The sequence below is a fragment of the Larimichthys crocea genome, chromosome XI (assembly GCF_000972845.2).
Source record: "Larimichthys crocea isolate SSNF chromosome XI, L_crocea_2.0, whole genome shotgun sequence".
Lineage (NCBI taxonomy): Eukaryota > Metazoa > Chordata > Actinopteri > Sciaenidae > Larimichthys > Larimichthys crocea.
In genome coordinates this window covers 1,619,480-1,642,299 of record NC_040021.1, presented here as the reverse complement: position 1 = coordinate 1,642,299, position 22,820 = coordinate 1,619,480, and the positions used below count along the sequence as shown (strand labels likewise).

Below are 22,820 nucleotides of genomic sequence, written 5' to 3'. Positions count from 1 at the left end.
TTTATTCTTAGTCTGTGGACCTCACTCACATTTATCAGGGTGCAACTAACAGTTAAATTTGTAAACCATGTGTGACAGACCGCTACATGGCACTCAGCAAAGTACATTTCAGTCTAGTTAATTCTTTAGTGGACATAAAGTGAATTCATGAGGAGAATTCTAGTTTGTAAAAGCATTGAGTGTGTGTGTTTGTTTTAATGTGCTGCTCAGGCTGTATGCTCCCACTTAATGTGGACTGACATGTATTTGAGTTCACATTCCGTTATTATTTACACTGAGTAAAGAGGTCCCTCTCAGAGCCCGACCTGCACCCCCAATCACATAAAGCCAACACCCCTTTGAGAATTCACACGGACAGGACAGAATAAAAGCTGCTTATTTATTTTGAATGTTTCCGTGATGTCCTGCTATATGCTAACACTTTGCTGATCTCTTCCTGTAGCTCCACCTGCAGGTCATACGCCTGCTCAATGGATTCACACAAAGACGATCATGGTTGCCAGATAAAACATTCAAAACACTTTGTTGACTCTTCCTCTAGCGCCACCATGAGGTTCACATTTGTAGTTTTAAACAAAATGTTGGATAGGTTGTCGTGAGAACTGGTTCAGATGGTTCATGTTCCCTTCAGGACAAATTGTAAGAAATCCGGTGCCTTTGTTAACTTTTCATCTAGCTCCATCATTCATTTAATTTTTCAAATACTTGCTTTCTAAATGACCTCAAACATATCTTTTAATATAATTTGTCTACTGCAATTTTATTGTTACTGATATTGACTGGGTTATTTATCAATTCACTTCTCAAGGCACTGTAGCCAACAATCTGCGATGCACGTCGAACACCTGTACCTATATTTACTATGTAAAATCCCATACACCGCTGAAGTCTAGATGCACGAGAAAAGCAATATTTTTTCATGTTCATTCCCAGTGTCCTGTCTACTCAACCTTGACAACCTTGACAACTGCTGTTTACCCCATAAAATAATTAAAAATTAAAAAATAGCAAACCCTCACAGAAACAAAATGCTTTATCTGAAACATAAAGGGGGGTGGATTGTCCGTTTGGAAACTGTCACTTATTTTTTGGTCTAAATGTCTTTCAGTTTTCTTAAAAGCATTCTGTAGTACTTTACTGTTGCATCTCAGTAAAGTTAAGAGGATATGGATGTGAATATTGGATGCCTCTTTCAGAAATGTATAGAAATCGGACACAGTCTCCCAATTCTGCCATCGGAAAGGTGCTGGGAGGGGGTTTACTTGGAGTCTCTGAGCTTAATAATATTTTAACTGCTGATGTAAATGAAGCTGAACTGCAGCGTTCATCAGATGTTTTTACAGAGGTGAGATTGTCAAGTCTGAAGATATCCACAGTTGTAAAAGGCAAGGGAGGAGAGGATTCACACTCAGACTGTCCTCCCCCCAAAACACACACACACACACACACACAGTTTTTGTATACGTGTCAGGGGTGGGGATCAAATTACTAAACGAGTTAGTAGAGTAGAAAGTTTTGCTGTTTACCAACCAGTTGTAATGGGACATTCACTCATTTCGTCTTCTTTTCCTTTCTCACTGTGTGCAGTCACTGCATATAAATGTATTGATTGACGCACATTTGCAAATAATAGAATAGAATAGGAATATTGGAGGGAAAAAATCAGATTTGGAAAATAAAGCGGGAGAAAGCCATAGTTTAGGAAACAAGTAATAATTTGAGTTTATAATACCACTTTGTAGTAAACATGGAACAGTCTGTCAGCTTTTATGAGTCGTGTTGATGATCGGAATTTATGCCTGACACTGCACCAGTAAACACTGTATTATCAGAGTTATTACCAGTTCCATGATTCTAGCTAGCTGCCATGGCGGCCTTTATAAAAGATATGTGAATGGCAGCATTCATTTACCTGTACATTACATTATTGTTCAGTGCTCTGTTGGTACTGTGTAGTTGTATCAACTCGCCCTGTTTGTGTCAGGATGACAAAGTTTAAGGACGTGGCTGTGTACTGCTCTTTATCAGGAGTGAGGAAGTTAATAACATCTATATATTTACCAAACCGGTGCATCATTGTACTCCTGAGTCAAGAACTGACCCCATGTAACGATGTATTGACCCTTCACAGTATGAGATGTAAACAGTGCAGCCCCACGCCTCATCAAAGGAATGTCAGTCCTCTTAGATAACCTCAGCAGCTCGCTTAGTTCGGGATTGTTTTGACACTCACTCCTGTGTTCAAACTACGCCACAGTTAGCCCAAGAGATGACCCAATCAGGCAGAGAAGTGGGAGCTAGTGATGATGGGAAAGAGTAGCTAGAGTACCCCTAATCTCTCCCTGCTGTATTTATCCACTTCTTTTGTGTCACCAGCTTAGACACTCTCTTCCCCCACATGGCATCCCATGTCAGATGAATTACTGAATACCGGTTGGAATGTGCTTGTCTTTTAGCCGTGGCAATGTCCCACTGAGAACAGTTGAGCAAGTTTGAAAGCTGAAAAACAAAGGCTGTGTGATATATTGCATTTTTTTTTTAATTAATTTTAACATGAGACGTTTATGTAAAGGTGTTGTACTCCATTGTTACTGCAGTCCATAAACTGTGGCCTGCAAACAAGAGATTGCCACAATCTCTTGCTAAAAAGTCAATTAGCCAGATAAATCCTCAGATAAATCCCATGTTGTCAAACTGGGAAGCAAAGAGACAAAAGCAGCTGCTCAGCTCTCATCGCACAGCAGCTCCTCCCACAGAGTGAACACCTCCCTCCTGCTTTGGTCCACTCCCATCACACTGAGGGTAAATAACCCTTACACAGCTCCACAGTTCACTACAGATAGCCACAGGTTACTCTCAGACTGGAGCACCACGCAGGTGTGACCACATCTGAACGTGGATAAATTCTCTACTTGTTAATCATCAGCTTGGCACACATTCAGTTCAGTGTTTGACCTCAGACATTTGACTGATGCTTGGCGCTCTGCCTTTACCTGCTTGTGCATCTTTGGAAGCTTCATTTTAGGAGCACTTTTGGACCTTCTGAATCATACCTGGTGACACATTTTTAGGTGCGCATCTACAAGAAGCCAGAGGAATGAATTTTGATGAAATTCTCTGTCATATCGGGGGCTTTGGAAAGTTCCAGAAGATCTTGTATGTATGGATCTGTGTACCTCAGATCTTTCTGGCATTTCACATGCTGGTCTCCGTCTTCACCGGGGCTGTCCCTCCACATGTGTGCCGCTCCACCTGGCCCTCAGTGGATGCTCCGGCCTCTTCAAACGTCAACCTCAGTCATCTGTCTGCTCCTGATTTCCAGCCTGAGCTGTCCTGTACAGCACTCTTGAACCACAGCAGTGCTGTAGCTCTTGGCGATGGACACCATACTGGGAACTGTCCGGGAGGCTGGAATTACAGCACAGAAACCTTTCAAAGCACCATAGTTACTCAGGTTAGTGAAAAACCGCCATTCCTAACTGATTCGTAATTCAGGTTTTGTCCCGGGTGTGTTTAACATGAGGACTCCATGCAGCTAAGGAATGTTGAGGTGCTTAACAGTTTTATTACACTGGCTCTGGTGATATTTGAGACAGGGTTAAACAGAGGGGCAGTTGAAAGATGGACCTGTCCATCCCATCTTCTAGGCCTGTCCACACACACCCTACCACCCTGCCGGGTTTTGTAACACATGAATCTGAGGGGTGGGCGGTAGATGACCAAAAGGATGCAACTGGACAAAGCAATGTTATGTGTGGCAACATGATAGGTCAGTTGCAGCAATTCAGGAGATCTGGAGTTGATCTAGAAGTTGTTTGTCACTGTTGCCTTGTTTATTTTCTTCAGTGGTTACACATATACATACATATATCACATTCGGACTTCCTGTGAAAGCAACACACAAATGCCTTTATCAGCACGGCTATATACAAAACAGTGTTGCCAAAGCATATTAACACAAGCTATCTAATCATAATGAACAGAAATCAGCAATTTTCTGAGACAATGTTCACACCTTCAGGCTTGAATCCAGCTGAGACTGGGCAGTTTACACCACAGCAACTTTTATCTTCAGCCTTCTAAAATAATTTTTATCAGGTCATGAACTTTAATCATTAATCTTCTAAAAGCAAAGGTGAAATTACCGATTACCGCCTTGTTGTTTACACTGACCACTTGAGGATCCATTTCAGGGAAATTCCTGAACCTGGACATTCCCGTTTGGGTGGTGCAGCCTTTTAAATAAAAGTGACAGAATCTAGGAGCATCTTATTGACATCCAGAGCCGTGACGTTGCCTACAATACTTTCCTCACCTCTGGCTGGGGCAGCATGTGGGTCGAATAGGCTGGATGTTACCAGCAGCTCTCTTGGAGAAGACCAGGATGCTTCTTTTTGCTTTCCCCGGAACATCTCTCTGAGCAGTGATTCAGCCAGATCCTCCGCATGAGGTCCAAGTACCACAATCGTTTGGACTTGTGCACTATGATTGTAACAAATTCTCTGCAACCAACCACCAGGCCTCACACCAGCTTTAAAAGCAATTGAATTCTACATATATCTTGCTTTTGGTAAGCTGCTTCCTGTTTGCATCACTGTTGATATTCCAGACTAAATCTGTAATTTGGCATTCAATGACAGAATAATAATTAACAGTAATATCCAGGGAAGTGGTACAACTGGAAAGGTCAGGGTCAAAATCATAACTATTCATTCTCTGGAGACCACAATTGGTTCAGTGCTAATTTCATTTACATCTGGCACCAAGCTTGTCAAATTGACTACACCTTGGACAAGATTTCTGGCAGTCTGACCAGTAGTTCCCACAGTTTCCAGGCAGCTAGCAGGTATCAGGACTTCTTCTCAGACTGAACTGGTAAGAGGTCAGAAATGGTTTGGTGAAAAAGGTTTTCATTGAAATTCTTCTTTGTGCACCTTGCAGTGGGACCTGGTTTGCGACAATGCCAACCTGAACAACGTGGGCTCCTCCATCTACATGTTTGGCCTCTTAGTTGGAGCCATTGTGTTTGGGAGCTTATCTGATAAGTATGTTTGATAATATCTTCATAGCGTTATTGAATAGAGTTTGTTTTTTGAGTTTGCAAATGTGTCGTCCTGTTCCAGGTACGGTCGGAGGATCATCATCCTCATCAGCCTGGCAATCCAGACAATCTTTGGTGTCGGTGCAGCTTTCGCACCAAACTTCTACGTCTACACTGCACTTCGCTTCATAGTTGGAACATCCATCTCTGGTGTCATCATGAATGCCTTCGTCCTGGGTCAGTATCTTATAGAAAGTTGTGTATCCTCTGCTGTGATGTGGTCTGCCCAAGTTCATGGTTTATTTTGATTTAAAGGTTTGTTCACTCAAATAAAAAATCAAAATTTTATTTAGTTCACCATGGTTTTGAGATTCTTCCAGAGATATTTCTAACTATGGGACCCTGCAGTACAATGGAAGTACCTCAGTGGTTCGTACAGTGTTGCAGGATTACGTTTGTAAAACGTAATAATGTGTGTTTCCAGAAAGAATGTCACAGATAGTCAAGATAATTCACAGGCCGTGCTTAGGACAGTTTGCCTCATGAAACTATTTACAGATTTACAGTTTCACTGATTATCAGGTTCAGAAGCATGAGCACACGTCTCAGCCTCAACAACTGACTGTATAGATAGAAATTCTCTTTTCCCTCTGTCACTGCTACCTTTATAGCTTCAAGCTGTATTTCCCTTCTCTTGAGTACAGTGTGAAAATAAATATAAAGATATAATTGATGTGTCCCTGTCCCGTTTGTGTCTCTCACAGGCACAGAATGGACAGGATCGAAGCAGCGGATGTTAGCTGGTATAATCACAGACTACTTCTTCGGCTTTGGCTATATTCTGTTGGCCGGAGTGGCGTACCTCATAAGAGACTGGCGTAAACTGCAGCTGGCTATCTCAGTGCCAGGTTTCCTCTTCATCTTCTACATCTGGTGAGTTGGCACCAGAGTGACTTGGATTTGATGCAGTGTGTACTGCACATGCAGAAAAACAGAGGTTTTCCAGAATAAGATTTTAATGATATCTTTAGAAAATGAATCTAGACTGTGAAACTCTGTGATTGGTGCCAAATAAGTGTGGCAATACAAAAAAATGCTCTGAGCTACTTTAAGCAGAATCTCTTTGTCTCCTGCTATAAATTACTTATATTTATTATAGTATATTTATTAATATTTATTACTTATGATATTAGTTACACCTGATGGTTTTCTGGCTATAACAAGTTCATTTGTGTCACCTGAGTACTTTGTCTTTACATTGTTAGGGTGTTGCCAAAGTCAGCTCGCTGGTTAATGGCCAATAATAGGAAAGAGGAGGCATGGGAACTGATCCGGAGAGCAGCACAGATGAATGGGAAGCCCCTCACCAAGGTTTTGGAGATGTGTCAGGTAGAGATGCAACATGTTTGATGAGTAAGAGCAGTCATTGAGTAAATGTAAAACTGAACTGCTAAAAAAAAGTCTGCATCCACATCATTTTTTGATCTATGTGATAAGGAACAATATACAGTCATACATACATTACAAGAGTAAAGCTTTGTCAGAAGAAGAACCAATATGTTTGGTAATGTAACACTTCTTTGACAATGTCGGCTGAGGTTGCTCAAGCCAAAAGCCAAAATAAATAAATAAAATGATCCTTCCACACGACATAGTGCATTTGCTCGTCATGAAGTCCTGAACAGGGTTCTTTAAATATATCTTTCAAGCCCACAAACTGAAGTAGTTAGTGAACGTTGTGCTCCTTTGCAGGAAGTAACACTGTGCTGAATTACTGAATAGTTAGACAGACATGCTAATGTTGTTTAAGCCCTTCACCACATTCACACTGTGGCAGTGGATGAGAAGCTCAAATGTGGTACTGCTGTGTTCCAGTCCACCGATCTCCAGGATTGATCAACTAAAATTACACTGAATAGTGATGAAGAAGATATTAGCAAACACTAGCTGTTGATGATTAGATAATCATTTCGGGGGAAGTGGGCGTGTGACTTACAGTCGCAGTGGGAGTGTACTGACTGTATGACAGGTACACTATCAAACAGGTGTCTCTGGCTCACTCTGAAGCAGCGTTTATTACTTTGCATAACAGTTTCCATCACTCATTATCATTTAAATATGCAAACTACTTCAACTGTGTCCTGTCACTATAACCCTAACTGTCTTACTCACTGTTTCACCAGGTCCATAAAACTGAAGGGAAAGCCGAGCTGAAGACAAAACACTCGTTCATAGACCTTGTTCGAACCCCAAAAATGAGGAAGCAGTCTCTGATTGTTTTTTATCTCTGGTGGGTATGGGCTGAACGTTTCCCTTCTCTTTATGTCAGTTCAGACTTTAAACCTGAATCTGAAAATGTTTCCTTGTCTCTTAAAATGTGTGTTTCAGTGCTTGTGTATCCGCAAGACGGTAATAAGGCTGGAAAAACATTACTGAGGCTTTGAGTGAGAGGGAGAGATCTCTAGTAAGAAAGTGACTGAAACAGAGAAATCAGGAGTTATTTTCTGATTGTTTTGCAGCACAGTAATCCCACTATCACCTCCCCACATTGTTGCATAGCCCTACCCACTGCGACGCTTGATTTGCTCTGAACATGGCCTTAAGAGGACCGGAATGCACATGTGCAGTTCACCCATGTCAACAAGCTTGCTCTCTCCTTCTCACTGATTAGAGAACAGAGAGCTGCAGATGCACACAGCTGTGCTGCCACCTCTCAATACCAGGGTTGCCATTAGTAACAATGGACTGGTGGCACAGCAGATATTTTGACTTGTCAAAGCTGGAAATAGTTCTATTGTGATCACACCTGTGAGTTTCCTGCCATAACATCTGCTGTGCAACCAGTCCACTCTTGGCCTTTGTTTAGTACCAGTGACAGACGGAACTAGAACCATATGTCCACATACAACATGGGTTTAATAATTTAAAACACAGACTGAATTATTCATTGTTGCAAAAAATTTATTTAGTTTAAACTGGTTCGAGAGTCCAGCCTGCAGGTCATTCTAAGATGTGATCTGATATAATAAAATAGAAGAAATACACACAAACCCAAAGCATATATTAATAAAAGTATCTCTTCTCTTCTTCTTATATACTAACCAATCTGCCTCAAGTGGCCTTGTACATTAATATATATATCAGTGCTGCACCCTGCTCATAGCAAGTGAAGACCGTCTGAACAGAGTATACATGCAGTGATGAGTTTGAAATGTATTTCAAGGCAACATGATCAGTCATTCACTGTACCCCATACTTCATTGCTCTCTGACCTAACCGAATAACCAGGTTATAATACAATCCACAGCAGAATAATTCATAACCAGGATGGAAATAATACTGTATGATCACAGGAAACAAAACATTAGATATGAATGATCAGAGCAGCTGTTAACAGCTGGATCATATAAACAGTTTTAAATAGTATACTGGTCAGCTCTGTTTGGAGGATGTCTTCGAGCCACAGTGTGTAGGAGCTTAACTTTCCTTACTTTGGCTCTATCTGCTGGTTGTTTGAAGAAGTACACAGTTTAATTTTCCCAGTCACATATATACTGTTAAATCATTTGAAAGATGGTATAATCACCACAGAAATCCACACACACTAACCTGACATGTGCTTAGATGTAGAACATTAGTGATGATCTGTCTGCTGAATACAGACAGAGTGTGTTGGTCATATGATGAAGAGCTCACACGTCTACGTGAAGGTCATCAAACTGTCTTTTTTTTAATTCCGTCTTCAGGTTTGCCAACGTACTCGTGTACTACGGCCTGTCTCTCAACATTTCTGACTTTGGAATGAACATCTATCTGACCCAGATGATCTTCGGCCTGGTGGAGATGCCTGCACGCACCATCACCCTGTTCACCCTTAACCGCTCCCGCAAGATCTCCCAGCTAGCTTTCCTGGCTGTGGGCGGCACAGCCTGCCTGCTGACCATCTTCATCCCCAGTGGTACAGACACACACAAGGTTTTGTGTTGTTTTTGTTGTTGTTGTTTTTTTTCATGGAAAGCTTTTCCCTCACTTTTCTGTCGTCTCTTCCAGACCTGTCTGTCATCAAAACTGTGCTGGCCATGATTGGGAAGTTTGGGATCACGGCCTCTCTTTCCATTATTTACGTGTACTCAGCAGAGGTGTTCCCTACTGTTATCAGGTGAGTGCTTTCCCCTCTGTGATCCTGAGTAGATCAGAAAGTCTTCCTACCCAACAAAGTTACTTATCAGCTTTTACTAAAAACCAAACCTGCTGTGGCTGCTGATCTCCCTGAATTACCTGGGATGGATTTATGACCCTGTGTGGTGATAAAGTCAGCTGTGATCATGTTGTTGTTGAGGCGTGAAGCCAAAAAAAGTAACTCAAAGACTTCAGCAGTATATACCTTTTTGCCTGGCGTGCAAAGAATTTAATGGACGATAGATAACATTTTGTGTGAGTGATTTCTCTGGTGTCCATTTATCATGGAGCAGTCCAAATCTCTGTCTTATGTTACTCAGACACATCTGTCTTCAGAGGGAGACTGTCTGCATAACTGAGATGACACTACATCCTACACATTGTTTTTTATGACCAGAAAGATCCCAATTCTGTCGTATGCCTCCATATTGTGTATTATACTAATGATTCCCAGCCAGGGTACTTTAGAACTTGCCAGGAGATGTTAAAAGATTGTAGATTGAAGTAGCTCAGCTGATTTGAAAAAAATGGAAACTGTTGATAAATGATAAATACAGGTTTGGACATTCAGTGTTTTTTCTTTAGTTTGTTACTTTCTACATTGTAGATTCATGCTGAGGACATCAAAATGTTACATAACGCACGTGTAATTATGTGGTAACAAAGAAAAGTGTAAAAGAAAAATCTGTTTTATATGTTTTTATTTTTAGATTTGTCAAAGTAGCCACGTCGTCCTTTGATGAGAACTTCTCAGTTAGCTTGATGACTGAGAGTAACTTAGGTACTGCTGTCCATAAGGGGTCAGTGCCACACGATGCATGCAGGATACACGTTGTTATTAACGATAATAAAGTAATATTACACAAGAGGGAGTGATGTTGATGAAAAACAGCATGGCGTTAGGTACGGAGCCCCAAGTTGACTTCTTTAGTGATTTAAATATTTGATTTGACTCCTCCAAACAGTTCCACTAACAGACTGGGACTGCACTGTTGCCAGCTGCTTGCAGGATGTTTTGTGTACGTCTACATGTCACCACAGGACAGATGCTTTGTATCATGTGTGCAACCAGTGAAATCAGTCTGTTGACAGTCTTTTCTGGAAATCCATTGTAGAAATGTTGATCTTTGTGATGTAATGTTTGTTAAAATCTAAGACAGATGACGACATTAACATAAATGAATGGTTATAAAAACATAGCATATTAATAAATAGTTAAAAGTGCTGTTGTGCTCTGTATAACCACTCATAGAATAACCAATCCTGTCGCTTGCAGACAGAACGGGATCGGTATGGGCTCCATGTGTGCTCGGACTGGAGGGGCCCTGGCCCCCATGATGCACCTTCTGAAGAGCATCAGCCCTCAGGCTCCCATGGTTCTATGCGGCCTGTGTCCTCTGCTGGGCTCCGCCCTCACCCTGCTGCTACCTGAGACAGCCAACAGGCCCCTGCCTGACACCATTGAAGACGTGGAGGGATCCAGCCTCAGGTTTGACATCACCGCTTATAGACTGTTGTTTTTAAAGGGGCAGTCTAATCTCCAGTTATGCAGGTAGTTCTGATTTGATTTGTCCAGGTTTTAGAGATATCTGTCTCTGAGATTTCTGCCTTCGCCCCAATATAGTTGAGGTGAATGTTTATGTTCTGTATGTTCCAATATTCTGTTTCTGAGTTAATTAACTCATTAATTCTGTCAGATTTCATTTGATCAGTCTGAGAGAAAATCAAAAACCCTTGTTGTCACAATGATTTACTTGGAGCCTTGTGACCTGCAAGACTCACATCCTGAATATGGAATATGAGCTGATGTATTCTAGGATGCAGACACAAATCATCTTTTGTTTATTGGGGCTCACACATTCCCAAGCATCATTATCTCATCCAGACTCAAAGCTGATTTGAATAAAATGTTTGTCTCTTTGTCTCTCTCTTGCTTTGTCAGTGAGGAGCATGGCAGTGTGAAGCCAGTCCCTGAGATCTCTCTGAGGGAAGCTGAACGTCTACAGCAGCACCAGGAAGAACCAGTGTGAGCTGCTTCATCTAATGAGGCGGTCAGGATTTTTCTGGACTATTCAAAAGGCTTCCAAAGGAAGATTACACTTTGTTTATTTGGGTCTTTGCAAGATACCCACAGTCTGAACACTTAAACCAGACACCAGCTTTCACTGTTTTTATACAGGTTTGTTTTTATACATCATCTTTTTTGTTCCAGTGTGTTAAATATCATCAGCTGTAAGTATGTATGAAAATGCAAATGACAAAGTGCAGCATAACACACCCATGACTCGGTTGTAGAGTAAAATCTTGGAGATGGGGAACACTAAAACACTTTTATTCAATTAAAAGCAGCTTCATCTTCTCTGAGCCATCAGAGCACCTGTTTGCTGCAGTTATTCACACTTGTGAATTTCAGGTAACGCATATCCGAACGTGGCACTTGAATATCACATGAGCGTACCATGAAGCTGCATTAATTAATTAGCAGCAGTCATAGACACATTGATGTATTACTATCTTATGAAGCTGACAAACATTAGCATTCATTTGGAGTGGTCTCTGTGTCCCTCTCCTTTCATTTTGTTGGTGGTCTCTGCCAGCTCCTGAGAGAAATTCTCTTTAGCTAAATGCTAAATATCTCTTACACTGTCTGTCTGTGGTTTGAAGCTAAAAGCAAAACAATAATCTAAAACATGATAAAAGGCTCCATAGAGCTCAGTGTATCTCTACAAACCCCTCTTTTCACACATACATATCTACACACATGGATGTTATACATTACTAATATTAAAATATTGAATAGTGCAGTTTGAACATGGCAGTGCCCCCCAAAGGCGGCTCTTTTACAAACATACATGCCACAACCTGTCCTTGGCTGACTTTGAGATGATACACTATTAATCTATACAAACACACAGACTGGACAACCATGGGAGTACTGTTACTGATCTGTGATGTTTTCTACTACCTCAGACTCCAACTAACTGGCAGCGCTGCTGAGTGCTACTGTAATGTCTTCTGTCAGTTTAGTGCACAGTGAAAGTCAACTAACAGTGCCAGTACCAGTGTTATCACAACCAGAATTATATGCTAGTCCAGCACTTTGTGTTTTGTCAGCTATGGAGTCTTAGCAGAGTATGTTCAGTGTCAGGACTGAACAAAAAGTATTTGAGAGACAGTGGATGATATTTGGTACTCAACAACACATTCTGTGACAACACAAGTCCTCACAGAATGTGCTGTATGAGCACAGTGTGTTCTGCTTAAACTGCACTCAGGTTGATCAGCAGTGAGCATTAAATCAGCTCCTTAACAAATACTTGAAATACTATTTACAGTCAAAACATTTGAATGTGTTATATGTTGTATTTTTTTATGTTTTTGATGTACAGTACCAGTCAAAAGTAACACTGAAGACATCACAACTGTGAGATAACACACATGGAATTATGTCGTGAACAAAAAAAGTATTTTTTATATTTTAGATTCTGGAAAAAAAAGCCTTGTTTGTCTTTGGTGACAGCTTTACACACTCTTGGCATTCTCTGAATCCGCTTTATGAGGTCGTCACCTCAATCTTGAATCAGTTCCTATATGAATCTTTGTTGGCTGCTTTTCCTTCACTGTGTGATCCAACTCATCCCAAACCATCTCAGTTAGGTTTGTGTCAGGTCATTGTTAAAGGTCAGGTCATTTCACTTTCTTAAAAAAAAAACATTTAATGAGAAGGCGTGTCCAAACTTTGGACTGGTACTGGTCCATGAAATCATTGTGCTAATGGATCTATTGTAATTCAGCTTTCTACAGAGATTTTGCAGAACCAAATCTGTGGCTCATCTTGTTGGCAGATGTGTTTTTATTGACTGTGTTTGTACAATAAAGATTTGTGGTACTCTTCTTTTAAATTGCACAAGCACTACTTTTTGACTTGTTGACACAGGTGTAACTAATATCATCATTTTTGGTTTTGTGAGACCAGACCAGGCAAAGCAAGGAGGGCTTCAGTCTGAGCATCAAGGATTCAATGTGTTATCTGGCAAAAACCCACCAAAAAAGAAATGTAATACCCACTTGATGTATGGTACCAAAAACATAATGCTGACTCATTTATCTGTCCTCAGTGATTATCAATGACCAGTTACTTTAACGTCCCACATTATAAAAGTTTTGGAGAGACTGGTTTTGGCTTATCTCACACCACCACTTGCACTGCTGGGAGAGCAGCTGCAGGTGGTGCTGGTAGACACCTCCACAATCTACCTGACAGACAGACCACAGTTTGCAAGGCTGACGGAATTTGTGTCTGGTGGAGCACTGCTTTCTCTTCACACTGTACACCTCAGACTTTCAACACAACTCTGAGTCCAGTCATCTGCAGAATTTCTCAGATAACTCTGCAGTGATGGAGAGGAGACTAGAAGAGCATACAGGAATCCAGTTGATCACTTTGTGGTGTGGTTTGAGAGCAACCACTGGAGGTACAATGCAAAAGCTGTCTACAGTAATCAGAATCAGAAATACTTTAATAATCCCAGGGGGAAATTATTTTTGTTACAATACTCCAGGTATACAAACAAAAATAACATATGTAAACAAGTAACCTATTAAGAACAAAATCAAATATATATATATATATATATATATATATGACTGAGTTGTAGGTGGAACTGTCAGATACTCTAAATTACTACTAAATTATAAATGGAATGGGTTATTACAATAAGCATGACTAGATCTGTTTTTAAGTAACCTGGGAACATGAAGAACATCTCCAAAGTAGGACATATTTCAGAAACCAAAACCAAAATAGAAACAAATAAACTAAATTCAATTCCCTAAAATGTGAAGTGGAGCACCTCTTGCAGTACGGGTGCTGTTCCTCGTGCAGACAGAAGATGGCGCTCTAGCTTTAGGTTAAAAACAAAAGATCCAGCTGTTTAGCTCTTAATTAAAAGTCACACAGTTCACAGCAATACAGCAGCTCATCTACAACCTGACACAAAAACTACACATAGACCTTTAACAAATATATCTATCAAATATTACAGCTGAATTACTGCGTGTCTTTAATGTTAGTGTATTTCTATTAAGACATATTTCTATTTTTTATCCTTTATGTTATGAAGCTTTAAGTAAAAGTTCAGCACGTGCTAGTCCTGCTGTCACATCTGGATAAACCTTGCTGAACTCTGTCACACGTTTACTAAACCTGTATATACACATAAACACTACCATCCCTGTCCCGCCCACCTCCCCACAGTCCGCTCCCCGCTGATTGGACGGCATCCCGTCAGTCAATAGACCGGGCCCGTTATGCTGTCTTCACTTGCTTCTGAAAAGCTCTGGAATCTGGAGTTGTCAGTGCTGTCAGTGCACTGAATGTTTAAAATAAAAGTTTTGAACAGCGACAGTTGTTTAAATTTTGTGAAGAAAAAAAAAGTGCAACGGTGCCAATTCAGTCAATCAGTTTGTAGGGAACAATAATAACATTTAAACACAATCGCCCAACAATTTTGAAAAAACAAACTTCCAAGACTCTTGTGTCCTTTTTTCTTTACAACACTTATCACACCTCTATTATACTATTACACTATTACAAACACCCCATACTTTCCAGGCACTACATGTCTACACTCTTCTTAGCGGTAGCCTACATTTGTTTGGAGGGTCGCGGAGTTCGTGTACTTTCTCTGTCATTTTTGGAGATTTTTTTCCGACAGCCCGTGAACGCAGCGGCAGTTTCATTGTGGCCCTGCAGAGCTAAACGCCATCACACGCAGAGGCTACCGACGAGCAGCACGGCGACACCAGGGCCACCGCCAGCACAGCACGGCACGGCACGGCACGGCACGGCACGGCAGCGCAGTCTTTATTGCCGTCTCATAATTTCGTCATAACGGCAATGGAAATATAGAGCTGCGGATTATTAAACGCGTTGAACTGGTAAGAGACAGTGTTTTTACATTTGTTAGTCGCTTCTCCACACGCAGCTCAATGGATGACTGTGATTTCCCGCTCTGTCATCACTGCTGCTGACATTTCTTCAACGTAAAGGTGATTTAGCTCGTTAGCTAGCGACTCTTTTCTCCACCACCTCTTGTTGGTGGAGAGGCTGTCTGTCTGGGTGGAGGAGGAGGAGGAGGAGGAGGCGGCGGCTGTTTTTCTGGTGTGTATTCACTTGAAACACACACACACACAGCCCGTGTCAGTGGGATGAAGACAGAGCACCCCCGGAGCTCATTAGACAAGTAGGTTATCCACGGTGAGCGGTAAAAACGGAGCCACGTACGCTGTGTTTACGGTCACACGGGAGGCTCCGTGCCCTCCGAGCATCTTGACGCATTGGTTCATGATCATCTGCTCAGTTGTTTACGTCCCCCCTCTCCTCTCTCTCCCACACCCTCCCCACCCTCTCCCATCATCCTCATCAGCATCTCTCCATTGATGCTCGCTGGAGTCACATGAAGGACACAACCCCACATAGTTGGCAGTGGCTTTATATTAACCTGGGGATGCATTCAGGCTCTTGTGCGTGCGGTCGGGAAACCTCAGTGCTCAGTTAACTTTGAGGACCAGGCTGCATTCCTCCACATAAGGAAGACGCAGGACCAAGTGTGTTGGACTTGACTTTAACACTGTCTGCCCAAAGCTGTCATATGTCTCCTGATGTTTGGTGCGTTTGAGGACACGCTGCCGGCTCTCCTCCTCTTCCTCGTGTAAAGGAAGTTTGTCTTTCTTTTCCTGTTTGGCAATTAGGCTCAATTTGCTCTTGTCACCTTTTTAAAAACAATGACGGGCGTCCGCCCCCCCTCTCATCCATTCACTCAGATCATTAGGTCTGAACCGCAGTCATTTGTTCCACGCGTTGTGTTTGCAGAATGTGTGTAATTGATTATATCAGCTGCTGCTGCTGCTCGTGTCTTACATCAGCAGTTGTCCTCTTAAGAAGTGCTCCTTTAATGAAGCAGCCTCTATTTACAACATGCGGCAGACAGCGCGGCGTGCCTCCTGTGATGAATGTATTTCTGGTGGCTCTCTGGGGACTGCAGGAGCTGGATGTGATACGATGTGATGAGGAGTTGTAATTTCCCCAGCTTTCTTTCTGCTGCAGAAGTACTATTATCCCTATTTTCAGAAAGTCGGCTTCTTCTGGGTTTCTTTTTTTTTTTTCTGAGCAGTGCCAGCAGCTGGCAGACAAGCTCGCTTACTCCACTCCAAGTGTAGGATTTCTGCACCGAGAAGACAAAGCTGCTTGTTTGTTTTTTTACCACCATGTGATGTACCGGCCTGCTGAGTTCAGGTGCTTGCAGGTGCAGTGTATGCAAGCAAAGTGTACTGTAAAAGCTTTGAGGATGGATGTGTCCCCAGGCTACCCGGATAATCTCTGTTCAGAGGTAGTAGTCGAGGAAATGGAGCACGGGAACCAGTGTGCTTTATGAAATGTCCTTTTTTGTAGAGGCTGTGTTTACAGAAGTGAGGGCAGATCATGATCTCAAGGTCTGAAGGTCTGGATTTTATGATTTTATGATCCTTTGATGTCTGTTGGAAGTCAGCAGTGTACCCATTTAAAAATCCTTTCGTCTATGTTTGTGTTAAATCTGGTCTTTGTGTTGCAGATGTCCTCGTCTGACTCGTGGCTTTCTGCAGAAAAACGCTACTCTTGTCAGGATGAGTTATGAGTTTACGGGGCTGCTCCTGTTTTATTCTCTGCATACAGTAGGCAGAGGTATCGCCGCCGGTGAAAGTCCCTATTGTTCAGCCCAGTTAGACAGACAAGCTTTAAACAGCTTCTCATCCTCTCACGCTGAGGTGAAACGCTGCCAAAGCACCGCGTTCTTAAAGTCTGTTCACCCTGCCGCTGACTGACAGACGGATACTCTGTGCTGGCAGCAGAGACCTGATCAGGCAGATGCTCACACAGGAGAGGAAGTGTAATGAATTAGTACATGTGTCTGTGTGTGCAAGTTTGATTAATAAAAAGACCCCACAATAAACTGCAGACTGTTTTCTGTACTGGGTTAATTCATCATCTGCCGGGGGACAAAGTGAGCAGGTGGACCCTCTGTTAGCCCCCCATTCCTCCCACCCTCTGTGCAATATGCAGCACTGCATGGCCTCAAGCTTGAACACAAACTAATGTAGGAAGATGCAGCCTCTGCAGGACAGGACCTGAACGGGTCAGCTGATGTTGTAGTTTAAAGGTTTTCAGGTAAATCCCCACAAATCAGTTGACCTGGTACCTAACCTCAGTACTTTGGCGTTGGATGTTGGATGTTGCAGAGTAAAGTGCAGACCATCTAGACTTGGCTGATATGTAAGTCTATGTGTTTCTTAGGACAGTGGTCTTGTAAAGCATCCAAAGGTCTACTTGTCACAGTTTATGGCTTCAGTGTGAACATTGCATTGTTTGATTTTGAATCATTTCTGTGAAAATCTTCCATATTTAGGACTATAGTAATAAAGTATTGTAGGGTTTTTAGAAAAATAAACCTTTCTGTCATCATGTGAGCCCCTAGGGTGATAATACTCAACTGAAAGTCTGCGAGCCCAGTCTGATCCTGGCAAAGACGAGTGAACTAGTCTCATCCAGCTACATCAACGATGCTAATGTTTATTCCTTTTCTATAATAAATATAACTCATGTTTGTTATTAACTGTCCTTTTGCAGTGAAGTTTAGGGGTTCAGATGTTGATGATATTTGGTGTGAAGGTTCGTGGTGACACGTGTCTGTCACTGTGTGTGTTTTGGATAGATCTGAGTCCAGATGCAGGGTTAAAGACTCTTGGTCCAGATGTTCACTATAGAAGTGATTTCTTGTTTCAAACTCTCCGTGCCGTCGACCCACTTTACAGCACATCTCGCCTCAGCCTGGGTAACACCTGCTCTTGGAATTTGCTCAGACTTGGTCAGTGTGAACCCCCTTCAAGACTGTATGCGTAGGTGGGCTGTACTGTTGTGGAGACACAAAGCTACCAGGAAGTGCAGGTGTGAAGCGTTCTCACGGCGACTGCTTCATGCTTCATGTCACTGTACACTCTGTGGCAGGAGCCATTTTGGACCTGGTCCCTGTGTGGTAGCCAGTGCAGAGAGCAGGCAGCGCTTGTGGTGAAGCTCTAATCATTTTGCAGCTTTATGTTACCTCTAATCCGTGTTACTTAAAAAATATACACCCAGCTGTAAACAGGCATTCTGGGATTTTTTTACCGTTGTTTCAAAGAGGTACAGGACGGGTTTCATCGTTACATAATCTGTTGTATGTTGTTGATATTAAGTCTATAAAATGTTAAAAACAGATGTGCAGAGGCAGACAGCAGCAATTCTTTGTAACATGTTTATTCTAAATGATTTGAATCATTTATGAATGACCATTTGTTGTTTGTGAGTTCATTCTTAACTTTAGGAAACAGGATGTGGAGCATGATATTCAGAGTTCAGAGGTACATTTAGCAGCTTTTCTGAACGTTCAGTCACATCCCACTTCTGCTTTCATGGATGATCGAGATGTTGCCAGTTCATTTTCTTTTATGGACTAATCGATTCAAACTGAATGTGACTATCTTTTGGACACATTTTGAATATCTTACACACTGGTGGTTGAACAAAACAAGCACTTGGATAATGATTAATTATGCAAATAAATCTATAATGATAATGTTAGTTGCATCCCTATAATCAACTTGCAATCAATCAAATGCTGTATAAACAGAGGTATGTTACATGGATATAGTATATGCAGCTTTCTTAGATTAGCTTCTTTTTTTTTTTTCATTTTATAAAATGGAGTAAAGTCACTGGTGGAAAACTCTTATTAGATCATATACAGCAGATTAGAGTGTTTTCATATGCATGGTTAAATGTAGCCCCCACACTGTCTCTTCAGCTGAAGTTGGACAAAGAAGAAGAAGAGCCCCTGTCGTCTGCAAGAGGGCCCAGTCCCCTGTGTCGTCACATGGAGCTTGTGGTAGGTCAGATGGCCTTGGCTCGTACGTTTTTAGGACTGGGAGTACAGTCAGCCGCTCCTCTGCGCTCAGCGTCACACCAGAGCCTCAGAGGTCAGAGAGACGCCACGACAATGTTGTCCTTTGTGTCATGCTTCCAGCGGAGACGGATGAAATGCGTCTCTTCTTCTCTCTGTGCTCTCGGTGGATGATTCGTGACGTACTCGCAGGCTGAAATGAAGTTATTGTTACAGAAGAGTAAATGTTGAACTACGGATGAATGCGGGCCGTGACAGAGCTGGCGGGGACGTTCCACTGACATGTGAGAGCAGAAACACAGATCATATGATCACCTCTGAAACGCCTGCAGTCCCTCCAGCATCTCCAGCTTTCTTTTCAACTCTACTCATTAAAAACCCAGAGGTCTGAGCTTTTTACACAATCCATCAGTTTCACTTAGAAAATAGGAATGCTTTGCGAGCCGAGCGTACGCCGTTGGGTCATTGTTGCAGCGGCATCAAGGGAGCAAATGATGTGTGAAAGTGATACACTCGCATGAAAGCATGACAAGACTGGGCCCATGGAGATGTCCGTCTTTGGGGTGTTTCGTCAAAGGAATTCAATTAGCAGGAGTTGTTTGTCTTGCTTCAAGGAGTCGGTGTAATGCAGATCCTATCAGGCTGATAACATCACCCCCCACCCCCCTATCAGCCCGCCACTTCCACCTGCCACAGCATTGCCTTTGTGTTTGCTTATGTGTGCGTTGGCACAGATTGTACAAAGTCAGTCGCCAGTCGAGTCGTCAAGTGTAGCTTCATTTCCTCTGAAAGGAATCACGGTCGCTCATTTACATCTGGAGTGCAGGCGAGGCATGAGAGCACCAGCGAGCGTGGCTCTCTCTCATATCCTGCTCAACATTTTCCATATTAATCTTTTTTTTCTCTTAATCTCTCCAATTCCATTTAGCTCTCAAGTCCATTTAGCCTTTATTCAGAGGTTCAATAGTGCACTGGAGGGCCTCAGTCTATATTTAAAACCTTACCACTGAATAAATCGAGCAGAAATCCTTTAATTCTGCCAGCCACCACCCAAACCGAAAGTTTATACTGCCGCTGGAGCAGTGGAATGGCAATGGTGGGTTCCTATAACAGGTTTGCTTCGTATGCGGGTGTCTGAGCAGCTAGCCAGAGATTTAAGGCATGTGGTGTGGTGGTTAGAGGAGCAGCTGGGAGCAGCAGGGACGGCTTACTGACTCCATGCATTATGCTATCTTTGCCTCACGTGTATTGTATCCATGTTTATGTTTTATACTCTACATGCTAACAGCTGCTTTCCATAGCATGGTGAGCATAGATTAGAAGTACTGTTAATCTCTACCCTACTTGCAGTCATCGGAATTCACATGCAGAGTATTAGCCAGTCATTATTTATGAATCATTTAGTCAATGAAATGCCCACAGTAACGTCCTCACATCCTCACACGTGTTTTCCTGATGAATTACTGAAACAGTTGATCGTTTGAAATAGTTTTTACTGAACATGTTGAGTAGTGATTGTTGCAGCTCTAATGACATTCAGTGGAGACATCAAGATAAATCAAGAATCTGATCATTTGGCAGTGTTTAGCTCAGTTGGTAGAGCAGCCGCCCCATGTGTGAAGGCTCAGTCTTTGCCACGGCAGCCCAGGGTTCGAGTCCAACCTGTGGCTCTTTCCCGCATGTCATTCCCCATCTCTCTCTCCCCACATTCCTGTCACTCTTCAGCTGTCTCTATCGGAAATAAAGCTTGAAAAGGCCAAGAATCTGATCATTTGGACGGTAAGAGAATAAACTGAGGATCCTTGTCTGGAAGATGAGGGAAACACATTAAAGGGATAGTTGAGGTGGTTAAGAGTGGTTTGTATGAGCTTGTGTGATTACTGTAACAGGCCGCCCAGTCTGCACAGTGAAACCCCTTCAGATGATCCAGAACGTGGTGATGCGCCTGGTCTTCAATCAACCCAAAAAGGTCACGTTATCCTGCTGCTAATCAAGCTCCACTGGCTGCCTGTAGCAGCCCACATTAAATTCAGATCACAATGTTGACTACAAAGTAGTCTCTGGTTCTGCACCCACCTACTTGAATGCTCTTAAAGGAAATGAGTTCAGAAAATGACATGACTAACTTTGAAACACTCTGAGCTAGAAGAATTAATCTCTATCCACCCTTTAGGGACCGCCCACAAAATTTGATCCACAGTTTGAAACGCCATATTTCAGTAATGTAGCCTATCATTTAAAGTCTTTTCACACATTTTCAGCAACTATTTTACTTAACATATTCAATATTTTGTTGAAAGAAATCTTGGAATTGTCTACTTATAGTAAACAGCGGTCAGCACACCCCCAGTTTGAAGAAGCAGGATCAGTATAGAAGCTAAGCAATGTAGACAGGGACAAAACATATTTTAGCCATCTACAAAAGTTCAGAACTAAAAAAGTCCTTATCTGTTTAAACATACGCTACATTTTGATTATTTTCATAGCTTTACCTTGCTAAGAGATCGCCTTTTTTAACAGGAAACATTAAGATGACGTTATGCTCCCTTCGCTGAGAAAAAACAGGCGGTAAACAGAGGTAGACCAGAAACTTGTGTGTTCTACGAGGTAAAAGTACATTTTTAAATGTGTGCCTGAAAGAGCACACTATCTATTATTCCCCATACTTAATTTTATTATTATTCCTAGGCCTTTTTTTGACGTGCTATTACTCCCGCAGTTTGGGTCGCACATACACAAAAAGGTATCAAAACGACTGGCTCGGCTGGGCAGGCTATGACTTTTCTAAGAGTTTCGCCAAATGGTTTGCCAAAAAATCGCAAAAAAACAAAAATGAAAGGGTGTGTATTGGAAGAATGCTCGCGAGCTAGAGTGCGTGACATTTATAGCTAGAGTGGAGAGGGGGAGAAAAATCCATCAAAAAATAAATTTGCAAACTGTGCTCGAGGCCGCAAATGTCACTCTACAATAATAATTTATACATAGAAACGTAGGAAAATTTGTGGTGGTCGCAGTGATAACACTGCTGAAGCAAGACACAAAGATGCGCCAGGAACAACCATCGACAGCCTCATAGACTGCCATGTTAAAAAGGTGGGAAAATTTCTGGAGGAAAGCAGAAGTAACAAATCTTTGAATTGCTCTAAAGGTCACATTTCTTAATTTTACTGACACGAAATACCTATGTAGATGTTCAGGAAGAGCTCAAGATGCTAAAAGTGAAGCCGGTTCAATTATAGGATATATGGTTTGGGCAGAAATCCTTCCTGTACGAGGGGTACTTTAAGCGTTTTTTCTCTTTCTCTCAGTGGTGTCAAATGTCACAGGAGTAGCTGCGGTTGATTGCTCTGCTCTGATTGGTGGGCTCTGGCCCCTCTCACAGACACACACACACACACACAGACAAGACAAAAGTCTTTCAAAATAAGAGACCATTAAAAAGGCAATGATGACACAGCTTGTTGTATTAATGTTGAATTTGCTGAGCAGTGTTGAAAGAGAGTGATGTAAGTGCTTCAGTTTCCTGTTGAAAAAAGGGCAGTCTGATGACGAGGTAAAGCGGTGAAGATATTCTATAGTGTACATAGCATTGTTTGTAAAGTGGTAGATAGTGATGCAGGGAATAT

At 42.0% G+C, this 22,820-nt stretch overlaps 2 protein-coding genes across 8 annotated transcripts in view; both read left to right on the top strand.

Annotated features, from left to right (window-relative positions):
• Positions 1-2,500: 2,500 nt before the first annotated feature.
• si:dkey-119m7.4 (organic cation transporter protein) lies at positions 2,501-13,221 on the top strand. Of its 2 annotated transcripts, XM_010735895.3 has the most exons (10): positions 2,501-3,454; positions 4,942-5,045; positions 5,124-5,278; positions 5,806-5,974; positions 6,307-6,430; positions 7,225-7,331; positions 8,788-8,999; positions 9,092-9,200; positions 10,497-10,709; positions 11,163-13,221. In XM_010735895.3, exons 1-10 carry the CDS (start codon positions 3,098-3,100, stop codon positions 11,248-11,250), a joined length of 1,638 nt encoding a protein of 545 aa, XP_010734197.1. In that variant the 5' UTR covers positions 2,501-3,097; the 3' UTR covers positions 11,251-13,221. The 2 variants fall into 2 exon arrangements, with proteins under 2 accessions (XP_010734197.1, XP_027139648.1); XM_027283847.1 differs by lacking the exon at positions 11,163-13,221 and having other exon boundaries at positions 10,501-10,672.
• Positions 13,222-14,832: 1,611 nt separating this feature from the next.
• Positions 14,833-22,820, top strand: part of fynb (FYN proto-oncogene, Src family tyrosine kinase b) — a 73,961-nt gene continuing 65,973 nt past the window's right edge. The window contains exon 1 of one of the 6 annotated variants that reach the window (XM_027283908.1): positions 14,833-15,160. The gene's annotated coding sequence lies outside the window, so the exon portion shown is untranslated. Of the gene's footprint in view, positions 15,161-19,160; positions 19,180-22,820 lie in introns of those variants that run through there. The other 5 variants (XM_027283906.1, XM_010735890.3, XM_010735891.3 and 2 more) reach the window with 5 other exon arrangements.